At 42.7% G+C, this 24,520-nt stretch overlaps 1 protein-coding gene across 5 annotated transcripts in view; it reads left to right on the top strand.

The window, feature by feature from the left end:
• Positions 1–24,520, top strand: part of IL1RAPL1 (interleukin 1 receptor accessory protein like 1) — a 1,160,102-nt gene that overhangs the window by 619,128 nt on the left and 516,454 nt on the right. For all 5 annotated transcript variants that reach the window (XM_075913277.1, XM_075913279.1, XM_075913280.1 and 2 more), the window contains one exon: positions 502–781. In XM_075913277.1, coding sequence (XP_075769392.1) covers positions 502–781 — 280 coding nt within the window. The remainder of the gene's footprint in view (positions 1–501; positions 782–24,520) is intronic.

Genomic DNA, 24,520 nt, shown 5'->3' with positions numbered 1-24,520 from the left:
GCTGGATAAATTCATGGAGGTTAGGTCCATAAAAGGCTATTAGCCAGGGGATAAAATGGTGTCCTTGGCCTCTGTTTGTCAGAGGCTGGAGAGGGATGGCAGGAGACAAATCGCTTGATCATTGTCTTCGGTCCATCCTCTCTGGGGCACCTGGTGCTGGCCACTGTCGGCAGACAGGATACTGGGCTAGATGGACCTTTGGACTGACCCAGTATGGTCGTTCTTATGTTCTTATAGGGAAAAAAGGTGTTTAAAAGCAAAACCAAATAAAAAAAACCCACACAGCAAGTGTCACATGGTACTTAAAAATTAATAGTGCAGCTAGATGTTCAATAGAAATGGTGTGAGAGAGTGATTTGACATAGCAACCTCAGCTGTGTAATTTTAAACTGCAGCTTTGATATTACTCTGCTAGTGTGTTTAGTTAGCTGAAGCCTCTGTTTAAACATGCCTAAGTAGATATATTCACACAAATATATTTCTCTTTTTCTTTTCTTTTAGCTGATGGCTGCACTGACTGGTCTGTGGATTACAAGAAGTATCAAGTTCTAATGGGAGAGCCTGTTCGTATAAAATGTGCATTATTTTATGGCTACATCAGAGCAAATTACTCTCTAGCACAAAGTGCTGGCCTTAGTTTGATGTGGTACAAAAGCTCTGGACCTGGAGATTTTGAGGAACCTATAGCTTTTGATGGGACTAGAATGAGTAAAGAAGAGGATTCTATTTGGTTTCGGCCAACAGTTGTGCAAGACAGTGGTCTTTACGCATGTGTCATCAGGTACTTTATTTTAATTTTATCTGTATACAGTGAAACATACAATTATTGATCTTAGAACTGAACCTTCATGCTGCCATCCACAGCATATAACATGTTTGGTGATTTTTGCCTTATTTTTCCTGATTGTGAATGTTTTAGGATTAAATTAGGTTTTTCTTGAAAATAGTCAAGATCCAAAATTATTTGCTATATAGTTTTAGTTTGTACATTTATATTCAAAATGTATTAGTTTTCACTGGACACATAAGTCTTATTAAAGCTCCTTGTTTGGATATACCTCTGAAAATGAGATTTTTAGTGTGATTGTTTGTTTACAAATTCAGATTTTTGCAAAACAGTTTGCTAGCAACCTTTTCTCTAAAACATTTTCATTAAGTGAATAAATAGGTTAAAATGCAATTGAAGCAACCTCATTAAAATATTCATAGAATATGAACCTTTCTCTTACTGTTGCTGGCTCAGTCTAGCATTGGGAGCTTAGGATTATGGGTACATCCCAAAAGTACTGAGCACCAAGTAGGATCAAACCCTGGTGTCACAAAATCAAGCATAGAGTTATTTTTTATTTTAGAGATGAATGTTTTACTTATCTCTGCATCTCTGATGGGTCATACTGATTTATTGTCTCTAGCCCACAGAAAAAAGAGACCATCTGGGAATCCACTTACCTTTTTAAAATTACCTGGCAATATAGAATTAATATGACAGATAAATTGAAAAGATACAAATTAAAAAAAAAACCTGCTTGCAGAGGAGGAGCATGGTTTATTGCTAAATATATTGTAACATTTGGTTATTTTTCGTTATAGAGAAACAGAGAACTGATAGCTCTGCAACTACATGTGAATGTAAAAAAGATAATTGAGTCTCCTATATGCTAGAAGGAAAATAATAAATTTATAAGCTACTGGGTAATTAGGAATTAAGTACACACTAAAAGTGTTGAGGTGTCCTAAAGAGATGTACACCACTATTTGCATATTACCAGATCCATGGAAGGTTTAGAGTTGTTTGTTTGCTTTGGTTTTGGCTCATAGCATATCCTTTTTTTTTTTTAAATGTTCACTATCCATGCCACTTTATATCTTCTGCTGCTCCATGCCCACATAGCCTCTCACAGTCTCCCGCTGCCTTTTCTTGGAGTTATCAGCACTTTTATATTCTTCTATATTTATTTCCCTTTAAAAAACAAAACAGACATAAATTAACTGATTCTCTTACTTAAGGGAGATATTTACTTAGGCTCCTATAAATTTAGTTTCAGATAACCATACATGGAGGCAGATGTCACGATTCATGAACAGTAATATCTGAGGTACTGCCATACTTTTCAACATAACTGTGACGGACCGGGCCGTGTCTGGGCACAGCTTAGGGCGTCCGCTCAGGGCGAATTGCTCAAATCCGGGGCTCTTTACAGTCCCCCTGACTGGCGACCTCTCCAAACAGGCCACAAACCAGTCTCACAGAGCGCTTCAGCTGCCTGCCTGAAGCCTCCCGAGCAAAACCCCTCTGACACCCCAGCAATATCCGTGCCCCAGATGGCCCCGGGCCTATACACAGGTGGGGGGTCCTAGCACCCAATCCCACCTACCCCGAACAAGTTCTGTCCGGTTCCAAGAAACCAGCCACAGATCCCTGGACAGTTTACCCTCTGGATCTTACCCACAAATCACGCTGGGCCAATCCTTTAGAATCTATATCTAAAGGTTTATTATTACAAGAAAGAAAAGCCTGAGAGTAAGGTTATTAAAGTACAGTACGTTACATGCACCGAATCTCCCAGTCCTCGATGCAGGCTCTAGCAGAGATGTTGCAGCTGCTGGTTAAAAGTCCTTATTGCACATCCTACGATCAGGATGGGTTCACAGGTCTTCCGGGCTCTTCAGTCCCTGCAGTGCTGCCTCTGGGATGAAGTGCTGAGCTGAGAACAAAATGGCATCGACCACATGGCCTCTTTATACTCCTTCCTGGCCTCTTCTAGTATGTAGCAGGTCACCTGGTCCTCAGCCTCTCTGTGTTCCCTGCTGGCTGCTCTCAGGACAGCCCCCATTCTTTGGGTGTGTCTTTGGCCCATTGAGAACCATTGTTCCACAGGTAATTAGCATGTCCATAGGCTCCACAGGCTCGGCCCTGCCCAATGCTTAACCACATGCAGGGAAATCTTCAGTTTCCACACAGATTACAGATCTACACACACAGACATTATACACTCACATAAACAGTGTACACAGGATCAGAAAACAACAAGCTCCCATTCAATACCCCACATGGCTCCCTTTCATACAGATTTCTGGGGCCAACACCCCCACCTAGGGGTGCAGCAGCGATCTGGCTGCTTCCCTCCAATTCGGTAATGTGACAATAACGCAACACCATAAGGTAATCAGTGGTAAATGGACTGCTTAGATCATAAGAAATGCTACCTGATTGTCATGGAGAAGACTCACTGCCACGCTGCCTCCTGCTGGTAGCACTTATTTATACAGCCCCCAGCTGGGCCCTAATTGGCAGTATATGCCTCAGCTGTGGGCTTTGTGCTCAGCCCTCTCTCAAGTCTGGGTTTTACCCTTAAAGTGTCTGTATAGGACAGATGCCCTGTCACACACACTCCACCTAAAGTATCTCTGGTGGGGGGTGGGAGGTAGGAAGGGAGGACAGAACCCTTATGTCCCAGCATCTCCCTCAACTGGTCACAAAGTGTCTCTCTCCTTCTCTAGGCTCTCCATCCTCTGGAGCAGCCTGATCCCCTCTCCAAGGGTTTGGGTTCCCACAGTGGTCCTCTCCTCTCTAGTGGGGGGTCTCTTTCCCACTCTGAGTCCCCACTGAAGCACCTCCTGCTCCTAGGTTGGTCCCCAGAATTATCTTGGTCTTCTCTACCTCAGACTTTCTCCTGCTTGAGGCTTTTGCCCTCATCACTCCCTCCTTTGGAGTAGCCTTGGCCTTGGTTCAGCTAGGCAAGTGGAACCACCCATGCCCTCCAATAAACATCCGTTTTTATCCTCTACCCACAGTTTCTCAAGTCTCTCAGTGTGGCCTGGTGGCCAGAGTCTGAAATAGAGCCCCCTTGGTCACAGAGTAGCACGGTCCAATGGCCAGAGTTCATAGCACAGACCATACATGCCCATATTCTCCATCATATGTCATGGGGTGGACTTACCACCACAGCACCTCCTGGTAGTAGCACTTAAGGCCTAGCTGGGAACTGTATAAATAACTGGCAGTATCTGCCTCAGCTCTGGGCATTGCTCTCGGCCTTCTTCCAGGACTGGCTTTTTCTCTTAAAGGGCCACTGTGGGGCAGACACCATGTCACAGTGATAAGCATTAACCCCCCCTCCCCCCTGGAAAACTATTACTTGTTTGTATCCTAGAACACTTTAAAACTTTCAGATCAGGGACTCTCTGGTCAAGCAACACTTGTGGTCGAAAGTCTGGGGAGCCCAGGCTCCATGGTGCCCTGGCTGAGTAAGTGCCAACAGTAGCTGGGGATCTCTGGCCCTGGAAAGCCCTGGCAGCAGTGAGGCTGGCAGCAGGGTCCAGAGAGCCCTGCTGAGCCAGCAGGAGCAGGGCAAGTAGTAGGGCAGGGAGTCTTGGCCTGGAGGGGAGCCTGGGATCAGGGCCGGCTGCCAGCAGGGGAGCATTGGCTTCCCCTAGTCCAGCGGGACTGCTTAGATCCTGAGGATACTGGACCAGGAAGTCCAGTCTGTAGTCTATATTAATGCAACTTTTAAAACAGATTTTGTTTATGATTTTTAAGAATATCACCTAATTTGTTTGGGATAAAATGCTACTCCAAAAACATCCACAAACTCTGCTAGATATCAAAAAGAGTTTTGTGTGGTATGGAGAGAGGGCAGATAAATATGTGGGGGATTTTTTTAATCCTGAATCCTGCAAATTCTTGTTGTCAGGTATAATTACTATTACCATTAAAAACACTGGGACTACTTATTATAATATGCTGTACACCCTGTAGTAAGATTTTTTTTTGTAAGGTTTTGTAAGTTTGGATCCCAAAACTTAATATATGCAGAACATCAGTGACCTTATTAGAGAATGTAGTGTGAGGCAAAACAATAAAATACAACACAGTGATTACCCAGGGAAATATCTTAATGGTTCATATTTCCCTCTCCTATCTAGAATTCTCATATTATGAAGTAATGATCTGAACAATACAAGTTTATGAAAAATGTCTGAGATTTTGAGGTGAATCAGTGCAGAAAAATTCCATGTAGTTCTAACAATCCTTCCAAAGCTATCACTGTTGAAATAGCTAAGAAAACAGCACAACCATAACAGCCCCCTTACTGCCATCATCTCAGAAATTACTAGAACATTCTGTGCTTCTGTCTGGGAGGCAGAGTAAACTGTAGAATCTGCAGAGACCTATGTAGTCTTGTACGTAATTTTGGACAAGAAAAACATTGGATTATGAGTAGTAATAGAGAGGTAGCCATGTTAGTCTGATCTTGCTAAAACAAAAGGAAAAACTTTAAAGACTAACAATATGATGTAATGACATCTGTTTGGTTGTATGTGTTTTAAGATTCTTCATTCTTGTTCAAAAGTTCACTGAAACAATTCCACAGTGATGCCAAGCCTGCTTTGGGGTCCATTAGCAGCTCAGTTAGGGCAAAAGGGATATGCAAAAATATACTCATAGTCACAGTGTGACTACTTGCACTGATTTGAGTACCATATGGAGAAAGGAAAAACACTGTGCTAGAAATTGAACTTTTTGAAAAGTTTAAAGCAAATAAATCAACACTTTGAGTTCTAAATCTCAAACATGATGCTGGTAGAGAAATCACTTTTCTGATTACAATAAATGAGTTTACTTTAAGGAGTATTCACAACTCAGAAGGAGATCTTGACTTTGATGTCAAATTCTTTGCATGCTTAATCCTCCATGAGAACTTGTGTGTAAATCAAAAGGCAACTTGTCCTTGCTCTATCAGATATTTTGCTTTGGCAGTACTTGAATAACATAAAAGGTGCCAGGCTCCTACTCCTAAATGAACAAGGAGCAATAGTCTCAAGCTACAGTGGGGGAGGTCTAGGTTGGATATTAGGAAAAGCTATTTCACTAGGATGCTGGTGAAGCACTGGAATGGGTTACCTAGGGAGGTGGTGGAATCTTCATCCCTAGAGGTTTTTAAGTCCCGGCTTGACAAAGCCCTGGCTGGGTTGATTTAGTTTGGGTTGGTTCTGCTTTGGGCAGGGGGCTGGACTTAATGACTCCTGAGGTCTCTTACAGTCCTATGATTCTATGAATGTCAGTATTAGTCCTAAGAGGTTTCTTCTTCCGACAATTGCTGGGGAGGAAAGAAGGGAGTCACTGAAAATAATTTTTTCATGGCCTCTGGAAGGAGAATGCCTCTTGTTAAAAGCAACAGAAGTATAGAACAAAACTGATGATTGACACATCCTTGGGCCCACACAGGGGCTAGTAGAACAGGAAGAACAGTTAAACAGGCAAAAATTGTAGGAGTATAGGATCTGTCAAAAAAAGCTCCCTACTGTTGGCAGAACCGCAGCTACACAGAACTTTCACTTTCAAAATGGCACGTGATCAGCACAGCTCTGGAACGTGAGTATGCAAATGAAGCCCGGGATATTTAAATCCCGGGCTCATTTGCACTTTCAAAATGCTTTATTTGCATCCCTTTGCCGACAGAGAGATGCAGTCTGGAGGTAGCCTAAGTGGGAGTTGATTCTCTTCATTTAAGGAGCTAAAAAATGGTGCTTGTGTGCATGCATGCGCGCGCACATGCACACACACTCATACCCATCCTCCCACTCCCTTTTCCCATGCTTGCAACATCAGTCCTCTCCAGTTCCCTGTATTAGTCCTCAGCATTATCCTTCAGTAAAACCTGCCAAACATATGAAACATACACATTAACATCAGAGGTTTGCAATAACTTTTGCTAGACTCAATCTGTTTCACATGTGCAAGCTATAGATACCTTCCAGGTATTTAATGCTTCCTGGAGGCCAGATTGGGCTGGGGGTTCAGGACGGGGCTCACTATCCATGTGGCTAAATTCCTTGATCAGGACCATACCAGTAGCATTGAGAAGACTGCTAGATCTATTTAGTAATGAAGCATACCACCCATTATTTTGTAGAAGCCTTATAGATCTAAAAAAAGCACACAGATTTGATCTTGCGTATAAAAATACATGCATGTGCGGTGACCTGTATTCTGCATTGCAACCTTGACAGAGTTGAAAGCTGTAGAAAATAAAGGCTTACAGTGGATATTCCAACACACTGTTATCTATTGTGTTTGTCAGATTGCACTATTGTTGAATGAATATATTTCTAAAGAATTCTCAGAAAAAAAAAATCTTACCTTTTCAGTTCCACGATATTATTTCTCTCAAGCTGATGAACTTTTTGTTCATTGTTAATGCACAGTGCCTCATCAACGTACAGATGCTCAGAAAAAAAGTCTCTTTTGTGTAGACAGACAAGAACTTTATACATTATTATGCTGTGTAGGTACTTGTAAGAGTTTGTGCTTGATTTACAAATTATATTATTTCTGTATTCAATATGAGAGCAATCATCACTCCGTAGTCTCTTTTCAAACTCTGCCTACCTCTTCTTGCAACATTTATAATATTTTCCTTGGTGTCTAGCAGAAGGAGCACAGGAGATGCTAGGTATGGCTTAATTAGGCCACAATTTTATTATTAGATGTCCTCGAGTACCCTGCAGATTAAAGGATACAGTGCAGGTAACTTCATAAAACAGTGGACTTCCATCAACCTCCCCTCCTTCTATCCTGGTCTTCAGACCAGCCAAATGAGGATTAATAAGGGCTATGGGGGGTGGGGGAAAGAGGGAGCTTAGTCATAGACCCTGAACCTCTATTCCTCTCCTTTAACAAATATCTTGTATGTGTGGCACTCACCTCCTGTGAGTACCCCTGTTCAGACTGTGTGTGTCTGCCTGCACTGCCTCTTTAAAAGCCTTTTGGCTACTCAGCCCTCTTGCTGAGTTACACTCCTATATGATACTCAAACCCCTTCTGGGGTACACACCTTGGCTGATGTCTCCACATATGTCTCTGTTTCCCCTCAGTCTCTTTCTGCACGTGAAAGTTGCACCTCCAGGGCTTCCCTTCCTGAAGACAGCTTCCTCAGCCAATCTGGCAGTCTGCACATCTTGAGTTTTGCCTCACATTGACTGCCACTGAGCTTTGCAGTTCTTTTTTAGCTCTTCCTGGCCCCTGATTAGCTAATTCATCTCTAGCCTCTTGGCGGACTTATCTATGTTCTTTTTGGTCCAGGAACATGTCCTCCCCGTCACACACCTCCTTTAAATTCTATCAAACTATTCATGAGATCACTTTATCCTCTCTCTTCAGAGTACCATAAGGAAAACACCAGCAATTTTATCCTCTCCCTTCAGATAGCCACCATATGGAGGAACCAGCAATTAGCTTGTCTGCCTCCCCCACATTCTCAGCCAGATTCCCAGACAACTCTCACTGCCCCCTTTAATATCAGCCAAAAATGTGTCTGTCTAGTTCTGACAGCTGAACCCCATACTCCCTTTCTGCTGCCCCATATGTTATGTGAAATTACCAACCTTCCTTAGGACTCCATGAATTTGGCCTTGTCCCTATTCCTATATCACCTAGTCTTATCTCACCCGGGGGAGGAGGGCTTGGGAAGGGAGGAAAGGGATGTATTACAGTACCCTGCCATGTCGTGTGTTGAAGCATGTTTGACCATATAGTTTTTACTCCTGGAAATATTTCCAGGATCTGCCACAAATCTCTCTTAATTCTAAGCATTAAGGTTACTCTTTTATGCATTCCTAAATTATTTTCTCCAGGGTACACCACTATTCTATACAGTGCCTACTGATGAGCCTCTATAGTGTTTCAAAGTGACATCTGCTGGTCCTGTCACAAGCTGTTCTGGTCCTTGTTCTGTGCCAGCACCAAATTGTGTCACCACTGAGCCCCATCTGCACATCCTCAGACAGTCTAAATGCCTGCTTGTGCCCACAGGTCCATACAACCATCTACTTGGCCTATGTTCCCACATCTGAAATAAGAACATAATACAAAATTAGTGCTGATTTCCCACTGAGGTTTCACCTGCATCCTGGCTTGCAAATGCCAATGTCCCATTGTCTGAATTGCCCCAGCGACCATACCGGACAGTGCCACTTCTGTTGTCTCCCAAATCCTGAATGAAGGGTAACCAAAATCATGGCCTGGAAAACTCATTCCTGTCAGTCACTATCACAACACCATAGCAAACTGGTATGTTGTCATGGTACTGCTTTCACTGTGCATAAAGAGGATCCCAACCCTCTCATTGCCATTTATGCCCTCACAGGCACCAAAGAACTAACCCCACGCTTGCCATCCTCCCATAGGATAATATGTCACCTCAGCCATCTTTGCCTTTCACAAGCTTAATAAAACTACTTGCCCCAGTCAATATATATCCCAAAGTTCCAAAGCACTTCCAGGAGAGTCCCTATAGGATCATGTTCTAGCTCAGTGATCCTGAAAATGATGCAAGAAGTGTCACCCTAGTCATTGTCATAGAACCATATGGTTAGAAGGGACCACAAGGGTCATCCAGTCTACCTCCTTGCCAAGAGTGATAGAGATGTAGCCGTGTTAGTCTGGTGTAGCTGAAACAAAATACAGGACTATGTAGCCCTTTAAAGACTATACCATCTTGTTAGTCTTTAAAGTGCTACATAGTCCTGTATTTTGTCCTTGCCAAGATGATGGATCTGTTGTGTCTAAATCATACAAGACAGATGATGATCCAGCCTCTTCTTGAAAACGGCCAAAGAAGAAGCTTCCACAATCTTCCTGAGCAGTCTGTTACATTGCCCCACTGTTTGTACCATTGGGAAGTTTTTTTTCCTTAGATTTAATCTATCACTACTGTGTTATAAATTGCCTCTTCTCCTGCTCAGTATAGGGTAAATCTGCACTGCAATGCTATTTTGAGATACAAGAGTATCCCGAAATAGCTATCCCACGTCTTCACAGCAAACCCCCCTTTTCAGGCTCACTATTCTGACGTCCCTGTAAACCTCGTTATAGGAGGAGTTAGGGATGTTTTGGAATAGTGCTTTATCTCAAAATTGGATGCTGTGTGGACAGTGCCAAATGATAAAATAAGCTATTTTGAAATAGCCACCACAGCAATTAAATCACCACAACCTTCCTTCTGGTAGTGATGAATGTCCTCACCTGGAACATTAGTATTGCCCAAAGTGGGGCATAATAGGGCACTGACAGCCATTTGGGGTTCATAGCTGGAGCCCCCCAACCCTGGAGCTAACAGCACTACCTCTGAACCAGGTGCTGGACTCAGTTTCACAGCAGGGAGCTTAATATCAGTGAAATTGACATTGTGACAGGGAGGAAATATGATTAATAGCAGCCATAAAACCAACAAGAATGTCAGTTTTGCTCTTGGTAAGCTTCCTGCTGTGAAATTGGCTCTGGATTGGACTCACTGCTCTTGCTGTCAGCACTGGGCATTGGGTGGCAGTTTCAGCTGTAAATAAATACTGTCTTTATGGACACAACAGTATCAACCTAAGCACCAATTCACCGGGCGGTGGCTGCAGGGCTCAAAATAGCACTTTAAATTTCAGGATCAGGCTGAATCCCAAACTGAGAGACCACTTCCACCCCACATGGACTCTCCAAACCCAAAAATCCACACTGCAGTTCTGTAGCCTTACAAACTGAATCAGCTAACCCAAGACATCTATGGAAATGCCATAGATTTTTTTATTGCAGTGTGAACACAGACACATCATGAATTTACATAACATGAGATTTATTCACAAGTTGGATATGAATCCATATTCATTTTAATGGTGCTCTTCACTGGCTCACAATTAATTTTTTGAAGAGGCTGTCATGAATGACATAACCAATGAATACTATTTAAACTTAACTAATTTAAATAATTACAGTCCTACTATACACTTGCAATTACTGTGAAGAGCTCAATTATGCTTGTGCTCTATCTTCATCTATTGTTGTACATTTATATATATACATATGAAGTTGATGTATGCATGAAGTTTAAAGTATTAGTTTCCTTAGAAACTTCCTTTTCAAAAAAAAATGGAAAAACTTTAATTCCCATGAACTATCTGAATACAGGAAATAAAGCTTTGAGGGGAAAAAAAAACCCACCAAATATGGAGTGACGCACAATGAAATCAGAGAGGAAATCAGAGGAAAGAGCAGCACCCATTTTACAGATGAGATGAAAGTAAAAGAAAAGATCTCTTCCCAGGTTGATTGGGAGTATGTAGAATCAGCCCCTGCCTCACTTCTCTTGAGTTACTACGGTAGGAACCTGGGGAGGAAAGGGGGGCATTTCTTAGGATTGCCTCTAGGAAAATTAATACAGAACTTCCACTGGTTTCCCCTGCAAATATCTTGCTTCTTGCACACCAAGACAATTCAGGAGAAACTCAAGATTTTAACTGAGTCATCAAACTCTACCCTAATGCCACTAATCAGCAAACCTTGGTACAATTAAGTCAGGCTACCCTCAGAAAACATCATTGATGTAGACAAGCCCTACATTTCTGCAGGGCTTCCATGATATTGCGATAAGGAGGGTCCTTGCTGCTGCTTTGAGCCCTGCTTCTCTACGTTTTCCACCTGTGAAAGACATCACAACTGCAGGCAGTAATTTCCAGAAGGTAACGGGGGAAATGGGAAGATGTAGCCTATTTCCTCTCACCACTATGTCACAGGGGAGCTGTTGCAGGGAGCTCCCCCAGAGTGTGAAGACCCCAAAAGTTCCACTCCAAGGCTATGCCTACACTAGCGGCTTCTTGCGGGAGTAATATGCAAATGAGGCTAAGTGTGGAATATTGCTGAGCCTCATTTGCATACCTAATGAGCCACCTTTTTTTTCAGAATAGGCTCTTGCGCAAGAAGGGGCATCTATACTGCCCCTTCTTGCATAAGAAAAACCCTCTTGTGCAATGCTGTTCTTCCTGAAAAGTAATAGGTGTAACGGCATTACACAAGAGGGTTTTTCTTGCACAAGAAGGGGCAGTGTAGACGCTCCTTCTTGCACAAGAGCCTCTTCTGGAAAAAAAATGGTGGCTCAATAGGTATGCAAATGAGGCTCGGTGATAGTCCACACTTAGCCTCATTTGCATATTGCTCCAGCAAGAAGCCGCGAATGTAGACATAGCCCAATAGTTCCACTTTCTTTGGCCGTTACCACCTCCTTTCTGCTCTACTCAAAACAAGAATTTTCCTCATCTTGTGAGTATCTGCTACTGAGATGGGAGAAGAGCTGTACGTGAAGGTCTACAGATTCGGGCGTTATGACACCAAACAGGAAAAAAGTGAATTCCAATGGTAAGGATAGTACTAATGTCAAAATTAGGTTTGGGGAGAGACAAACGAGAAAATTAAGCACATATAAATCACAGGTACAGAGACAATGTAGGAATAAAGATAAAAGAGCAAAAAAAGAAAAAGAAAAAAGGTATCTAAAAGTCATTTAGACAGAGGTTGGATGAAATCATGATAACTAATAGTTCTATTGTACAAGGAACCTCAGTTGCCTGATTTTAAGAAACTTAACTGTGACAAGAATTGAAGCTTAGAAGCCTCATAAATACAAACCACTTGAACATTACTTATGGTCAGAATTAGACAGAATCAGAGTTCATTGTGTGGATCCTTGAAGTCTGAAGGGAAAAAAATTAAAATATTTTTTCCAGTGATGTTATTCTGATTGCCTGAAACTGACATTCTGTAGGATAATGTATTTAATACTCTCCTGGGATGACACTTCTCACTTTTGGCAGAATATTGTGTTGCTGTTTAAACAGTACAAATTGCCAATGAGCTTCACAATCCTGTGAAATCCTAAGCATTTAAAAATTGAACAGAATTGGCAACACTTGAGGTGAAGTTTTCACCTTCCAATTATTTATTTCTTCTTGCCATCTTAGCCAGACTCATTTCCTCGGTGACTGTTATCTTTTTTTCATGTTCTGTTTCTCAGGTTTTTGAGGGAGAGGGATAGATCAGTGTTTTGAGCATTGAACTGCTAAACCCAGGGTTGTGAGCTCAGCCCTTGAGAGGTGCCATTTAGGGATCTGGGGCAAATTTGTCAGGGATGGTACTTGGCCCTCATGTGAGGGCAGGGGGCTGAACTCAATGACCTCTGAAGGTTCCTTCCAGTTTTATGAGAGAGGTATATCTCCATATATTATTATTATTATTTTATTATTATTATATCTTCTGATTTATTCCATTTCTCGGGGGCAGCGTCCCATAATCACAGATAGGAAGATGTATAGAGCTGGAAGAGTATTAGGAATATTCAGGAGAATAATCAGGAGTCCTGAATATAGATCTACAAAGTTACTAATGGAAATGCTATGTGTGATTGCTCTGGTCATGATAATAATGATAACATTTAGCACTTAAGTAATACTTTTTCATCTTCAAAGTGATTAAATTAGACAGTAGATGGGGGGGGGGGACGGAAAGCAACAGATAAGCAGTTATATAGATGCAGTATATGTGATAATGAATACCAGCATTGTTCTAAGGCAGGCAGGCAGGCAGACCTACCTTCTCTGCTGCTCTCCTCTGGACCTTCTCCAATTTCTCCACATATTTTCTGAAACGATGTTGATGAAAACATTGAACAGAACCAGTCCCAAAACAGACCCTTGCAGAAACCCACTTGTTATGCCCTTCCAACGTGACTGTGAACCATTAATAACTATTCACTGAGAATGGTTATCCAGCCGGTTATGCACCCACCTTATAGTAGCTCCATATAGGTTGTATTTATCAGTCTATTGTTAGGTCATGCAAGACCCTATTAAAAGTTTTCCTAAAGTCTAGGTATACCACATTCATGTCTTACCCCTTATCCACAAGACTTGTTAGTCTAACAAAGAAAGATATCAGATAGGATTGACGTGCTTTATTCTTTACAAATCCATGCTGGCTATTAGCTATCACCTTATTATCTTCTAGATGTTTGCAGATGAATTCTTAAATATTTGTTCTACTAACTTCTGTGCCAGAAAAGATAAGCTGACTGGTCTGTAGTTTCCTTGGTTGTTCTTATTTCCCCTTTTATAAATGGGCACTACATTTGCTCTTTTCCAGTCTTCTGGAATCTCTCCTGACTTCCATGACTTTTATCAGTTCCTTGAGTAGTCTAGGGTGCATTTCATCAGTCCCTGGTGATTTGCAGACCTCTATCTTTTTCTAAATAATTTTCAAATTGTTCTTTTCTTATTTTAACTTCTAAACACACCCTATTTTCACTAGCATTCCTTATGTTAGACATCCAGTCATCATCAATCTTCTTGGTGAAACCGAAACAAAGAAGTCATTAAGCACCTCTGCCATTTCCAAGTTTCCTGTTACTGTTTCTCCCTCTTCACGAAGCAATGGGTCTACCCTGTCCTTGGTCTTCCTCTTGCTTCTAATATATTTGTGGAATGTTTTCATGTTACCCTTTATGTCCCTAGCTAGAGTGAGCTTTTTCTCTGCCGTTGTCTTTCTGACCTTGCCCCAACATACTTGTGTTATTTGCTTATATTCATCCTTTCTAATTTAAGCTAGTTCCCACTTTTTATATGACTCCTTTTCAATTTTTAGATCATGTAAGATCTCCTGGTTAAGCTAGGGTAGTTTCTTGCTATACTTTCCATTTTCTTTGAATACTTTGATTTGGGGGCCTTAATAATGTCCCTTTAAAACCAACTCTCTTCAGTTGCCAACTCTCTTTAGTTGTTTTTCCTCTTAGTCTTGCTTCCCATGGGAACTTGCTTCCCATTGTCTCTATTTTGGTGTTCGCCCTTCTATCATTCCTTTGATTCATGAATGCTGTGATTTCATAATCACTTTCACCCAAGCTGCCTTCCACTTTCAAATATTCAGCTAGTTTCTCCCTATTTGTTAAAATCAAATCAGGAACAGCTTCCCCCTAGTAGCTTTCTCAACCTTCTGAAATAAAAAAAAAATCTTAAATGCAGTCCAAGAACTTGTTGGATAATCTGTGGCCTGCTGTATTATTTTCCCAACATATCTGGATAGTTGAAGTCCTCCATCACCATCAAATCCTGGGCTTTGCATGATTTTGTTAGTAGTTTAAAAAAAGCCCCATCCACCTCTTCTGCCTGGGTAGGTGGTCTGTAGTAGACCCCTTGCATAACATCACTTTTTTTTATACTCCTTTTAACCTAACCCATAGAGTGTCAACAAGTCCATCTTCTATGTCCATCTCCACCTCAGTTCAAGTGTATACATTTTTAATATATAAGGCAACACCTCCTTCCTTTTTTTCCCCACCTGTCCTTCCTGAGTAAGCTGTATCCTTCTAAACCAATATTCCAATCATTTGTATTATCCCACCAAGTTTCTGTGATACCAGCTATGTCATAGTTGTATTTATTTACTATCACTTCCTGCTTATTCCCCATACATCTTTCATTTGTATATTGGCATCTAATACTGATTTGATTTTGCCCCCCAGTTCTGCCTTGTTCCTTCTTTATCTCTGCTATTATAGCCCATGCTCCCTCCCATTTCTGAGCCATCTCCCAGCTCTTCACGTTTTTCACTTACCTCTGGGCTTTGGTCACCTTTCCTCGTTGAACCTAGTTTAAAGCCCTCCTCATTAGATTAGCCAGTCTGTGTCAATATATTCTCTTCCCTTTCCTAAAAAAGTAATCCCCATCCCATCTTAGCAGTCCTTCTTGGAACAGCATCCCATAGTGAAGGAAACCAAAGCCCTCCTGGCAACACCTTCTTCACAGCCAGGCATTCACATCTAGGATTCACCTGTCTCTGCCTGGCCCCCTACTTTTAACTGGAAGGGCTGAATAGAACACCACCAGAACTCCAAATCCTTAACCTGTACTCCCAGAGTCTTGTAGTCACTCTTGATCTACCCAAGGTCACATCTTGCTGTATCATTTGTGCCCACATGGATGAGTAGCATGGGGGTAATAGTCAGAGGGCCAGATAATACTCAATAATGTCTCTCTGTAACATGTTGGATATGGGCTCCTGACACGCATCATACCTCCCGAGATGCCATGTCAGGCAATAAATGAGTGCCTCCATCCTCAGAAGAGAGTGACCAACCACCACTACCCTCTATTTTTCTCCTCTCAGTGGTAGCTGCAGATCTCCCAGCCTTGGGGGTATATGCCTTCTCCTTTTCTGGGGTGATTCCTTATCTCCCATATCCAGAGCAGAATAACGGTTCTCCAGAACCATGGTGGGAGGGTTGAGCACGGGAGTGGAACACTGTCTGCTGCCAGAGGCAACCAGCTGTCAGTGTCCTCCCAGAGACCAAGCCATCTGCTCCTCTACCAGTGATGGGCCAGCAGTCTTTTGTAGATGATACAAAGAGATACAGGGAGAACTTGGAACTTCACGATAGTAGATAACTACGGGGAGGCAGTCATGCAGGAATCTCAAATCAGTAGTAGGAAGATGTAAATTTGAGGAGGTTAAAGAGGAGCAATAAATTGTCTTATAACAGCCTCCTAAATCCATTAATTTAGGGAGATCTTTGCTAACTTTGGTAACAGCTGGTTGTAGAATACACAAATCATTAATAATTCCTAGATGAAAAATATCAAGATTTCCAATGAACCTATTTCACAGTGAATTATTAGACCAGCTCCCCTTTAATTGTAGAATTACTAATTTTGAAGCATGTATACATTGGAATACATATGTCTGGTCTGAATGATGACCTGAAATCAGAACTGGTCAGACATCCCCACAACTGAAAAACTAAAGTCAACACCATTTCTATATCGAGGTTTATCCAGTACTGTAAACTGACAAGTTATTACATGGAGCAAAATTAACCTTGCACCAATCCAGGATGTATTTGGAGATGTACTTACCTTCAGAGTCTAAAAAGATAACCTGAAGGCAAAGTTGTCTGTACAAACTTAATTTGGCCCACTTGGGTTATTCATTATCATTTAGCCTTTAATTAAATGATCGCTTACTATTTATTGCTCATTGATTGTGCAGGATGGACTGTGTCTTGGGCATGAATCTGGGTTATATAGTAACACAGGCTCTTGCTGGGGAAGACAACCCCTGCTTTCTTTGTTCTGGGTGTGGGGTCAGGTAGAGAATTGCAAAAAGAGAAAAGGCATAAGTTCATTGTTGAGAGTTGTCCTGGGGAATTGAATAGATAATGGAGATTGCCTATCTCCTAGAATTGGAAGGGACCTTGAAAGGTCATTGAGTCCAATCCCCTGACTTCTCAGCAGGACCATGTACCATCCCTGATTAATTTTTGCCCCAAATCCCTAAATGGCCTCTGCAAGGTTTAAACTCACAACCCTGGGTTTAGCAGGCTAATGCTCAAACCACTGAGCTAACTGTCCCCCCCCCATGCAACTCCAGTGCAACTCTTGTTTCTGCATTGGAATTCCTGGGCAAGCCACTTACCCCAAACTTTTCACAAATCGTCACTAATTGTGTGTTCCACATTTTCAGAATACCCACATTGAGATTGTGGAGACTGATATTCAGAAGCTCTTGTATTGTTTTTGTGTAATGTTCAGGAAAATGAAATTAGGTTACAGAAAGTGTTCTCCCACATAGCAATCAATGCCACATTATATTAAGTTTTAAACGCACAATTTTTTGGTTTCTGACAATTTACTGTTAGTCATACTTTGCATACTACAGGATCACAAGCTAGTTGAGAGGTCTGGAAACAAAATAAAAGATGACTTTGGATAAATCTTTTAGTATGGTCTCTGTTAAATATGAGTTGCATTTCTCTCTGGCAACCAAATAATCTCAAAGGAGTATGTATTCATTTTGCTTTGGAATATGCTATTGCTCTGTTGAAAATAGGGATGTTAGATATTGTGTAATTGAATAGCTGTGTAACCAAATGAAATCTTAGTAGATACATGACTACTACTGCCAGTGGCCAGTGCACTCCATGCTCCACTCCTAGGGAGCCCCCCCACGCTGCTGCTTCTGAACGAGGGGTGGTAGGTGGGGTAGGAGGCAGAGCCAATTCATGAGGGAGCCAATTTAACGACCATGGGATATGGAGCTGTGAAGCACCCTCTGTCCATGGAATGTGGAGCAGCTTCTGTCCGTGGGAAGCTCAAGCCTACCGCAGATAAAGGCTGCTTCACGGCAGCCTTCCCTCCCATGCTGCTGCCTCTGATAGAGGCAGAAATGTAGGACAGAGGGGGCAGGCAGCACCACGGAGTTGATGCTGGGGAAAACTGTTTTTTAAGCTGGCTTCCCCCAGCACTGTCACCTGCCTGCCCTCTCCCCACCCCACTGCCTCTGTAGGACACAGCAAGGTGGGGCAGACAGGACTGCAGAGCCAGCACGTTTGGAAAGCCTGTCCAAAAGCCAGCTTTCCACATGTATTGGCTTCTGCCTGTCCCTCTCTCCCTGTGCTCTGTTGCCTCTCTATTGGAGACAGCAGCACAGGGGTGAGGACAGAAGGCAGGAAGGTCTGGTGTTCGTGAGGAGCCTGCTTAAAGACAGTTCCTCACAGGCACCAGCTCCTGCTCTCCACCTCTTGCTGCCTCTAATACAGAAGCAGCGAGGTGGGGGGAGAAAGGCATGTAGTTGATGGGATTAACCCATAAACCTAGGCATATCGGTTAATTATATAGCCAACTATATGTTGACATCCCTAGTTGAAAGTATATGTGCATGACTTTGAAAACAGAAACTTACTTATACTGAGTATTTTCTTGGACACTGTATTAGGCATTTTTGGGGACACACAGACATTTTTTTGAATACAGACAGTCCCCGAGTTATGCGGATCCGACTTACGAACGGGGCTTTTCTCACCCCGGAGGATGGGAGCGGCAGGACACCCAGATGCGCCGCGGTCCGCTGCCCCCGTCCTCTGGGGCGAGAAAAGCTGCTCCCCGTCTCCCTGGTCTGCAGGGAGACAGAAGCAAAGCCTTGGAGCACGTCTGCAGCGGGACAGCCCGGGCACGCTTGAGCTGTCCCCCTGCGGGCGTGCTCCGCAGCTTTGCTCCCCGTCTCCCGACCAGCAGACCAGGGAGATGGGGAGCAAAGCCTCGGAGCACGCCCGCAGTGGGACAGCTGCGGCGCGCCTGGGAGCTGGGCTGGGCGGCGCGCCTGGGCTGTCCCGCTGCTGGTATGCTCCAAGGCTTTGCTCCCCGTCTCCTGACCAGCAGACCAGGGAGATGGGGAGCAAAGCCTCGGAACACGCCAGCAGTGGGACAGCCGTGGCGTGCCTGGACTGTCCCGCTGCCCGCGTGCTCTGCGGCTTTGCTCCGCGTCTCCCAGGTCAGCAGACCAGGGAGACAGAGCAAAGCCGTGGAGGACTTGGGCAGTCCCGCCACCCCCGTCTCCCTGGTCTGCTGGGGGGGGTGTGCAGCTAGTGCCCCCCCCAGCAGACCAGGCTTTTCTTTCCTATCCCTGGGGTAGAGCAGCTGGGGACTGCCTAGTTGGTCCCGTAGCGCCGCTCCGGAGCAACCTGGCCACACGCCAGCTGCTCTGCCCCAGGCGTCCTGATTCAGCCGCTGCTGGTCAGATTCAGCCGCTGCTGAATCAGGATGCCTGGGGCCGAGCATCTGGGGTGCTGCTGGGTTGCTCCAGTAGTGCCGAGGAGCTGCGCTACTGGAGCAACCCAGCAGCACCCCAGCTGCTCTGCCCCAGGCGTCCCCAAGTCAGCCGCTGCTGAAACTGACCAGCGGCTGACTACAGGAAGCCCGAGGCAGAGTTGCCCTGCCCCAGGCTTCCTGGAATCAGCCGCTGATCAGTTTCAGCAGCAGCTGACTTGGGGATGCCTGGGTTTCTTAAGTTGAATCTGTATGTAAGTCAGAACTGGCGTCCAGATTCAGCCGCGGTTGAAACTGATCAGTTTCAGCAGCGGCTGACGCCAGTTCTGACTTACATACAGATTCACTTAAAAACAAACCTACAGTCCCTATCTTGTACGTAACCCGGGGACTGCCTGTACTTCAGTGAATGAAAATTATAAACAGAAAGCTATGAAATTTCTTTTCTCAGACAACTACTTCTACCTTTCGAGTATATGAGAAATATTAAAATATAAGATATAAAGGTTCAATTTAAAGATGCATGTTCTTCAGAGATGGCATTATATATTGTATGATGGCTTAGCAGGAGTCTTGAGGTTTCATAGGTTAAACTTTTTTGTTTTACCTGCACAACTATTAATTAGATAGCAAATGTCCCATCTTTACTACTGCGTTAGCTAGAGGTGTACCTTCAGTGTTGTCATCAACCCTACTGACATTTGCAAACAGTCTAGCTTGAGGTCAGTGGTACTTTGAGCTTGAGTGATGCTTGAAAGTAGGTGATGCTTGAGTTAGAGATTCAGTGGGGATTCTGTGACCATCCACTTGAGTGCTCGGAATTTCCTAATGTCTCTCCCAAATTGCGGCTTGGGCATATTAATTGTGTTTATTTTTCTCATGTCTTGACCAGAAGTTGTCATATAAAAATACCCACTTGGATATTTGGACCCCACTTGAATGATGATGTAGCTCTGATATTGCACTTTAGTTCAGTAATGGTGATTGAATAGAAACTTCTTCCCCCAACATGCAGCTAGCTAGACTCAGGCTTATATGAAGCAGTTTAGTCCATTGTGGTATGATTCCAATGGAACTTAAGATGTTTGAACCATGACCTCAGATCATCCGCATTATGACATAATCCTAATTTTTCTGAGGAAGGGATTCACTGTACTGCCACTAGAACTGTACTGCCGCTAGTGTTGGGATGAGATCAAATACCTAGAGATACTATACCACCAGGCAAAGGATCACAACTTTTAGTCTAGCAAAGCCTTAGGAGCTACTGCATGAACAGTTTGTCCAGATGCTCTCCAGTACTCCACGTACCCCGGAGAAGTATGTTTCATTGAACACAGAGAACCCGAAGATGACCAGATGCAGGGCCATCACCAAGCACAGCATTCTTAAATGTGGAGAAGCCAAAGCTCTCAACTGGGAGCCACAGCCACACTGTGAAAACCCAAGACTCCAAGAAAGAGCTAGAAGAACACGCTGTGGAAGAATGGGACAGGGAGGAAACTGAGAAAGGATCTCTTTATCCAGGCAAGCACTTGATTCACCATTTCAGTAATATTTGGAAGGCTATGACAATGCCAGTAGACACTGAGTTTCATAAAGCTAAAGTTTTATGACTGCTAAAACACAAAATATTGCAATCATGTGACAGAGCTTACAAAGTAAATATACTTACGTTACACTCTAAGTTCTCAAACAACATTTTTCTTTCTTTGCTTTTCTGTGTGTTTCAATGACTTTGAATGGATCTATTTTAGGTAGGTTTGTATGTACATGGATGAAATTGACAGATACTTATATATGCCGATAAAATTTAATTCATCCAAGCCTAGTTACAAAAGTGTCAAGTTAAGGTTGATTGGTCAACATTGTTCTGGCATATCCTGACTATTTGAATGCTTGATGTTGCAAATTTAAGATTCTGTTTCTGGATAGAACATAAATATACAAGTATAACATTGTGTGCGTGTTTAGTATTTAAGTGTAAGGTGGAAAGGGGGCGTTTGCTTTTGTTTGATAGACTGTATACACTGGCTTTGACTTCTTGTCTCATTTCATACTCATTTTACATTGTGCCCCAGGGTGAATAGCACTGGCAGTTCAAGGAGAATTGTAAAGAGTATTATCAAACTGTTTAAATCTCATAATTTGCAATGTTGAAGTATTTAATCCTTCTGCTTTTTAAGACTCCTCTGTGAACTGTGACAATTAATGGGCCACACAAGGAGAATTCCAGCATTCTGAGTTGTTGCATCATTCTCCTAGGCCACCCTGTGGGAATCAATAGACTCATAATCTCTAGGTAGGCACAATCTCGGCATTCTGTAAAGGAAGTGAGGATGTGCTTGATCTCCAAACTGAAAAATGCAGGCTGCAACATGCTATAGTGGATTTCCTCAAAAGAGCAGTTTTCAAAGTAGCTTTCCCTCTCCCCCTTTAAATTTTGCAGGAGACAGTCTCTTTTTCTGCTGACAGCATTGTTGCCATTGATTCATTCCTCAGTGGAAATGGTAAAAATAAATAAATAAATAAATAAATTAACTGCCATGGCAGTGATATCTACAATAATGTTACAGTAAATGTGAAGTAAATACTCCAGTTCATTTGTGAACATTTAAATTGCAAATCCGCATAAATTGCTTTTCTGTTTTAACTTTCAAATTGTGAAGCCAAAAAGACAGTGTAGATTGCTTTGTGAGCCTAGGGAATGCCCTCTAAAACACAGGTCTGTTACCAATTCTGTTACCAATTCATTATTCAGACAACTGTTAGATCAGATCAGCTGTCTGGCCTGAAACATTGCTCCTAGCTCTTGAAACATTGCTCTGTTTTCTTCCAGGAGTACTTTTCTTAATTGGAGAGGGATAAGTTTTCAGGAGAGGCTCTTTAGTTTCCAGGAATTATTCTAAATCCACGGGAATCTCAGCAATAACCACATAGCCATTGGAAGTCCTCCACAGTGGATGAGTAAAAAGATAGGCCTTTCTTAAATTTCCAGATTGATTACCAAAAGGAAAGAAGCCTTTTAAATTAGGGCAATGAAATAAATTAATAATGTTGAATTGTTTTAGATGGTTGTTGTAAACTATCTTTCTTATTAACTACTGGAAAAAGCCTCCACCTTTTAATCGTATCTGGATGTGAAAAATTGGCAAAGGAAAAATACAATCACATCAGCTTGGATAGAAACTCTAGGAAATTTTCTCTTTTTCCTCATTTTAAATATTAGCTTATATCATAGTTTATATTCAGTCATCAAATGTCATTTCTATACAAGTGTTGACCTGATATACTTTTGAACATGTAATATATACAGTGCTTCTTATTAAATTTGTGGATTCTTTCTTTAATGACAACAGCTGCAAGAGGAATTTATCCTCATAATCCAAATGTAATAATAATTTGACTGTACGGTACGGTCTAACGTGTAACTGACTTCCTATTTTGATGAGTTTTTATTGGCTTCCATGAAGAAGTCTAATATCTGCACATTATACCAACTTTGCAGTTAGATATATTGCAACAAATAAAAGCTGTAACTGGATATTTAAATGCTACCATTTATTTTATTTGCTTTGCCTCATGGAGGTTATTTTCTTTTTAAAGGAAATAGACTGTGTTACTAGGACACCAACTTTTATTATTATTCAACAATCATACAACAATGGTTGGATTTATTCACAGCACAGAGAGAGAAAAATCTGCTACCAGTTCCCTCAAAGTGCAGTGAAACTTGTGGGAATTCATACATCAGTATTTTTTCATGTTGTACATGTATTCAGAGTGATGATTATATTTCAACAAAGTTAGTGACCAAAGAAGTCAAATTCAGTGTCTAATCTATGTTGCATTTACCCAGTAGTGCATACCAGTTACTAAAGATTGGGAGGAGATTCTTTTTTCATTTGCTTTTTTTAAAGTTATTGGAGAATTATCTAAGTTTGTCTAAGTGGGTAGCAAGTTCTCTCTTCAGTGTAGCAAGTTTTCTCTTCAGTGTAGAGGAAAGTTAGGAGCTTTGATATATAATCATTAAAGATATGTCTACACTACAGCATTATTTTGAAATATCTTTCTTTGAAATAGTTAATTCGAAATGTTATTTCAAAATAACGTGTCTACACACAAAATGCATTTCAAAATACCGTCTTGCTATTTCGAAATAGTGCATCCACACTGAGTGAATGCTGAATCGCATTTAAGGCCAGCCAGAACCAGGTCCGGCAGGGAATCCGGTCAGGAGTTACTTTGTGGAGCTGCTACCTGAGGCTATCTGAGACCTGTGCTTAAAGGAACCTACGCCTCCTCCTTCCCCCCCAGACAGCTGGTTCTCAGCTTTCCCTGCTTGCTTGTCTACCTTGATGAAGGACAGCAAAGCATTTTGTCTCTACGTGCTCTGGTTGCCCTCACGCAGGACACCACAGCACTCTGCAACATGGAGCCGGAGCTGCCTCTGGGCACTCTGGTGCTTCTCTTGGTCGCGTTGCTGTGAGCCTGGCTGCACTTTCTGCAGGCTGCCATCTGGGAGATCCATCGGGGGGGCTGTAAGTATCCAGGAGGCCCTGTGGGAGAGCTTCCACTCTGAGGAACACTAAGAGCCTCTCTGGTCTTCCCTACTGGGGGCTTGTGCCTCATTCCTCCTTCACGTCCTTCCACTTACACTTCCCTAACCCCCCTTCCTGAGGTCATGAAAATATGTGTATTTTATTTGAACACAAACTCTTTATTTAACAAAACTGGGGGAAGGGGATGAAACTCTGGTGAGACTGGGGAAAGAAGGCAGGAGAGGGGAGGTAGAAACCTAGGAGGAGGGAGCTGGAAAGGGAAAACAAGGGAAAGAGGAAGCTCAGGGCTCAGGGTTGGGGGTCTCGCCGGACCAACTTGATTTTTCATGCAAACCTGCTCCTGGGTTTGTATGTGGCTTTTGGTGGCCAGGCTGGCAGCTATCCATAGATGGCCATGTTTCTCCATCTAGTGCAGAGATTATGGACAGTAGGGGCATCCCCCCCAAACCTGAATAAGGCCATTGATCTCCACCCTGGACCAGGAAGGTGCGAGCCTTCTCCGGGCCCTGGCAGGCTCCTGGGAGCTTGCAGACTGATCTTGGGGA

Source organism: Pelodiscus sinensis, chromosome 1 (assembly GCF_049634645.1).
Source record: "Pelodiscus sinensis isolate JC-2024 chromosome 1, ASM4963464v1, whole genome shotgun sequence".
Classification (NCBI taxonomy): Eukaryota; Metazoa; Chordata; order Testudines; family Trionychidae; genus Pelodiscus; species Pelodiscus sinensis.
This window is presented reverse-complemented; position numbering and strand designations above follow the sequence as displayed.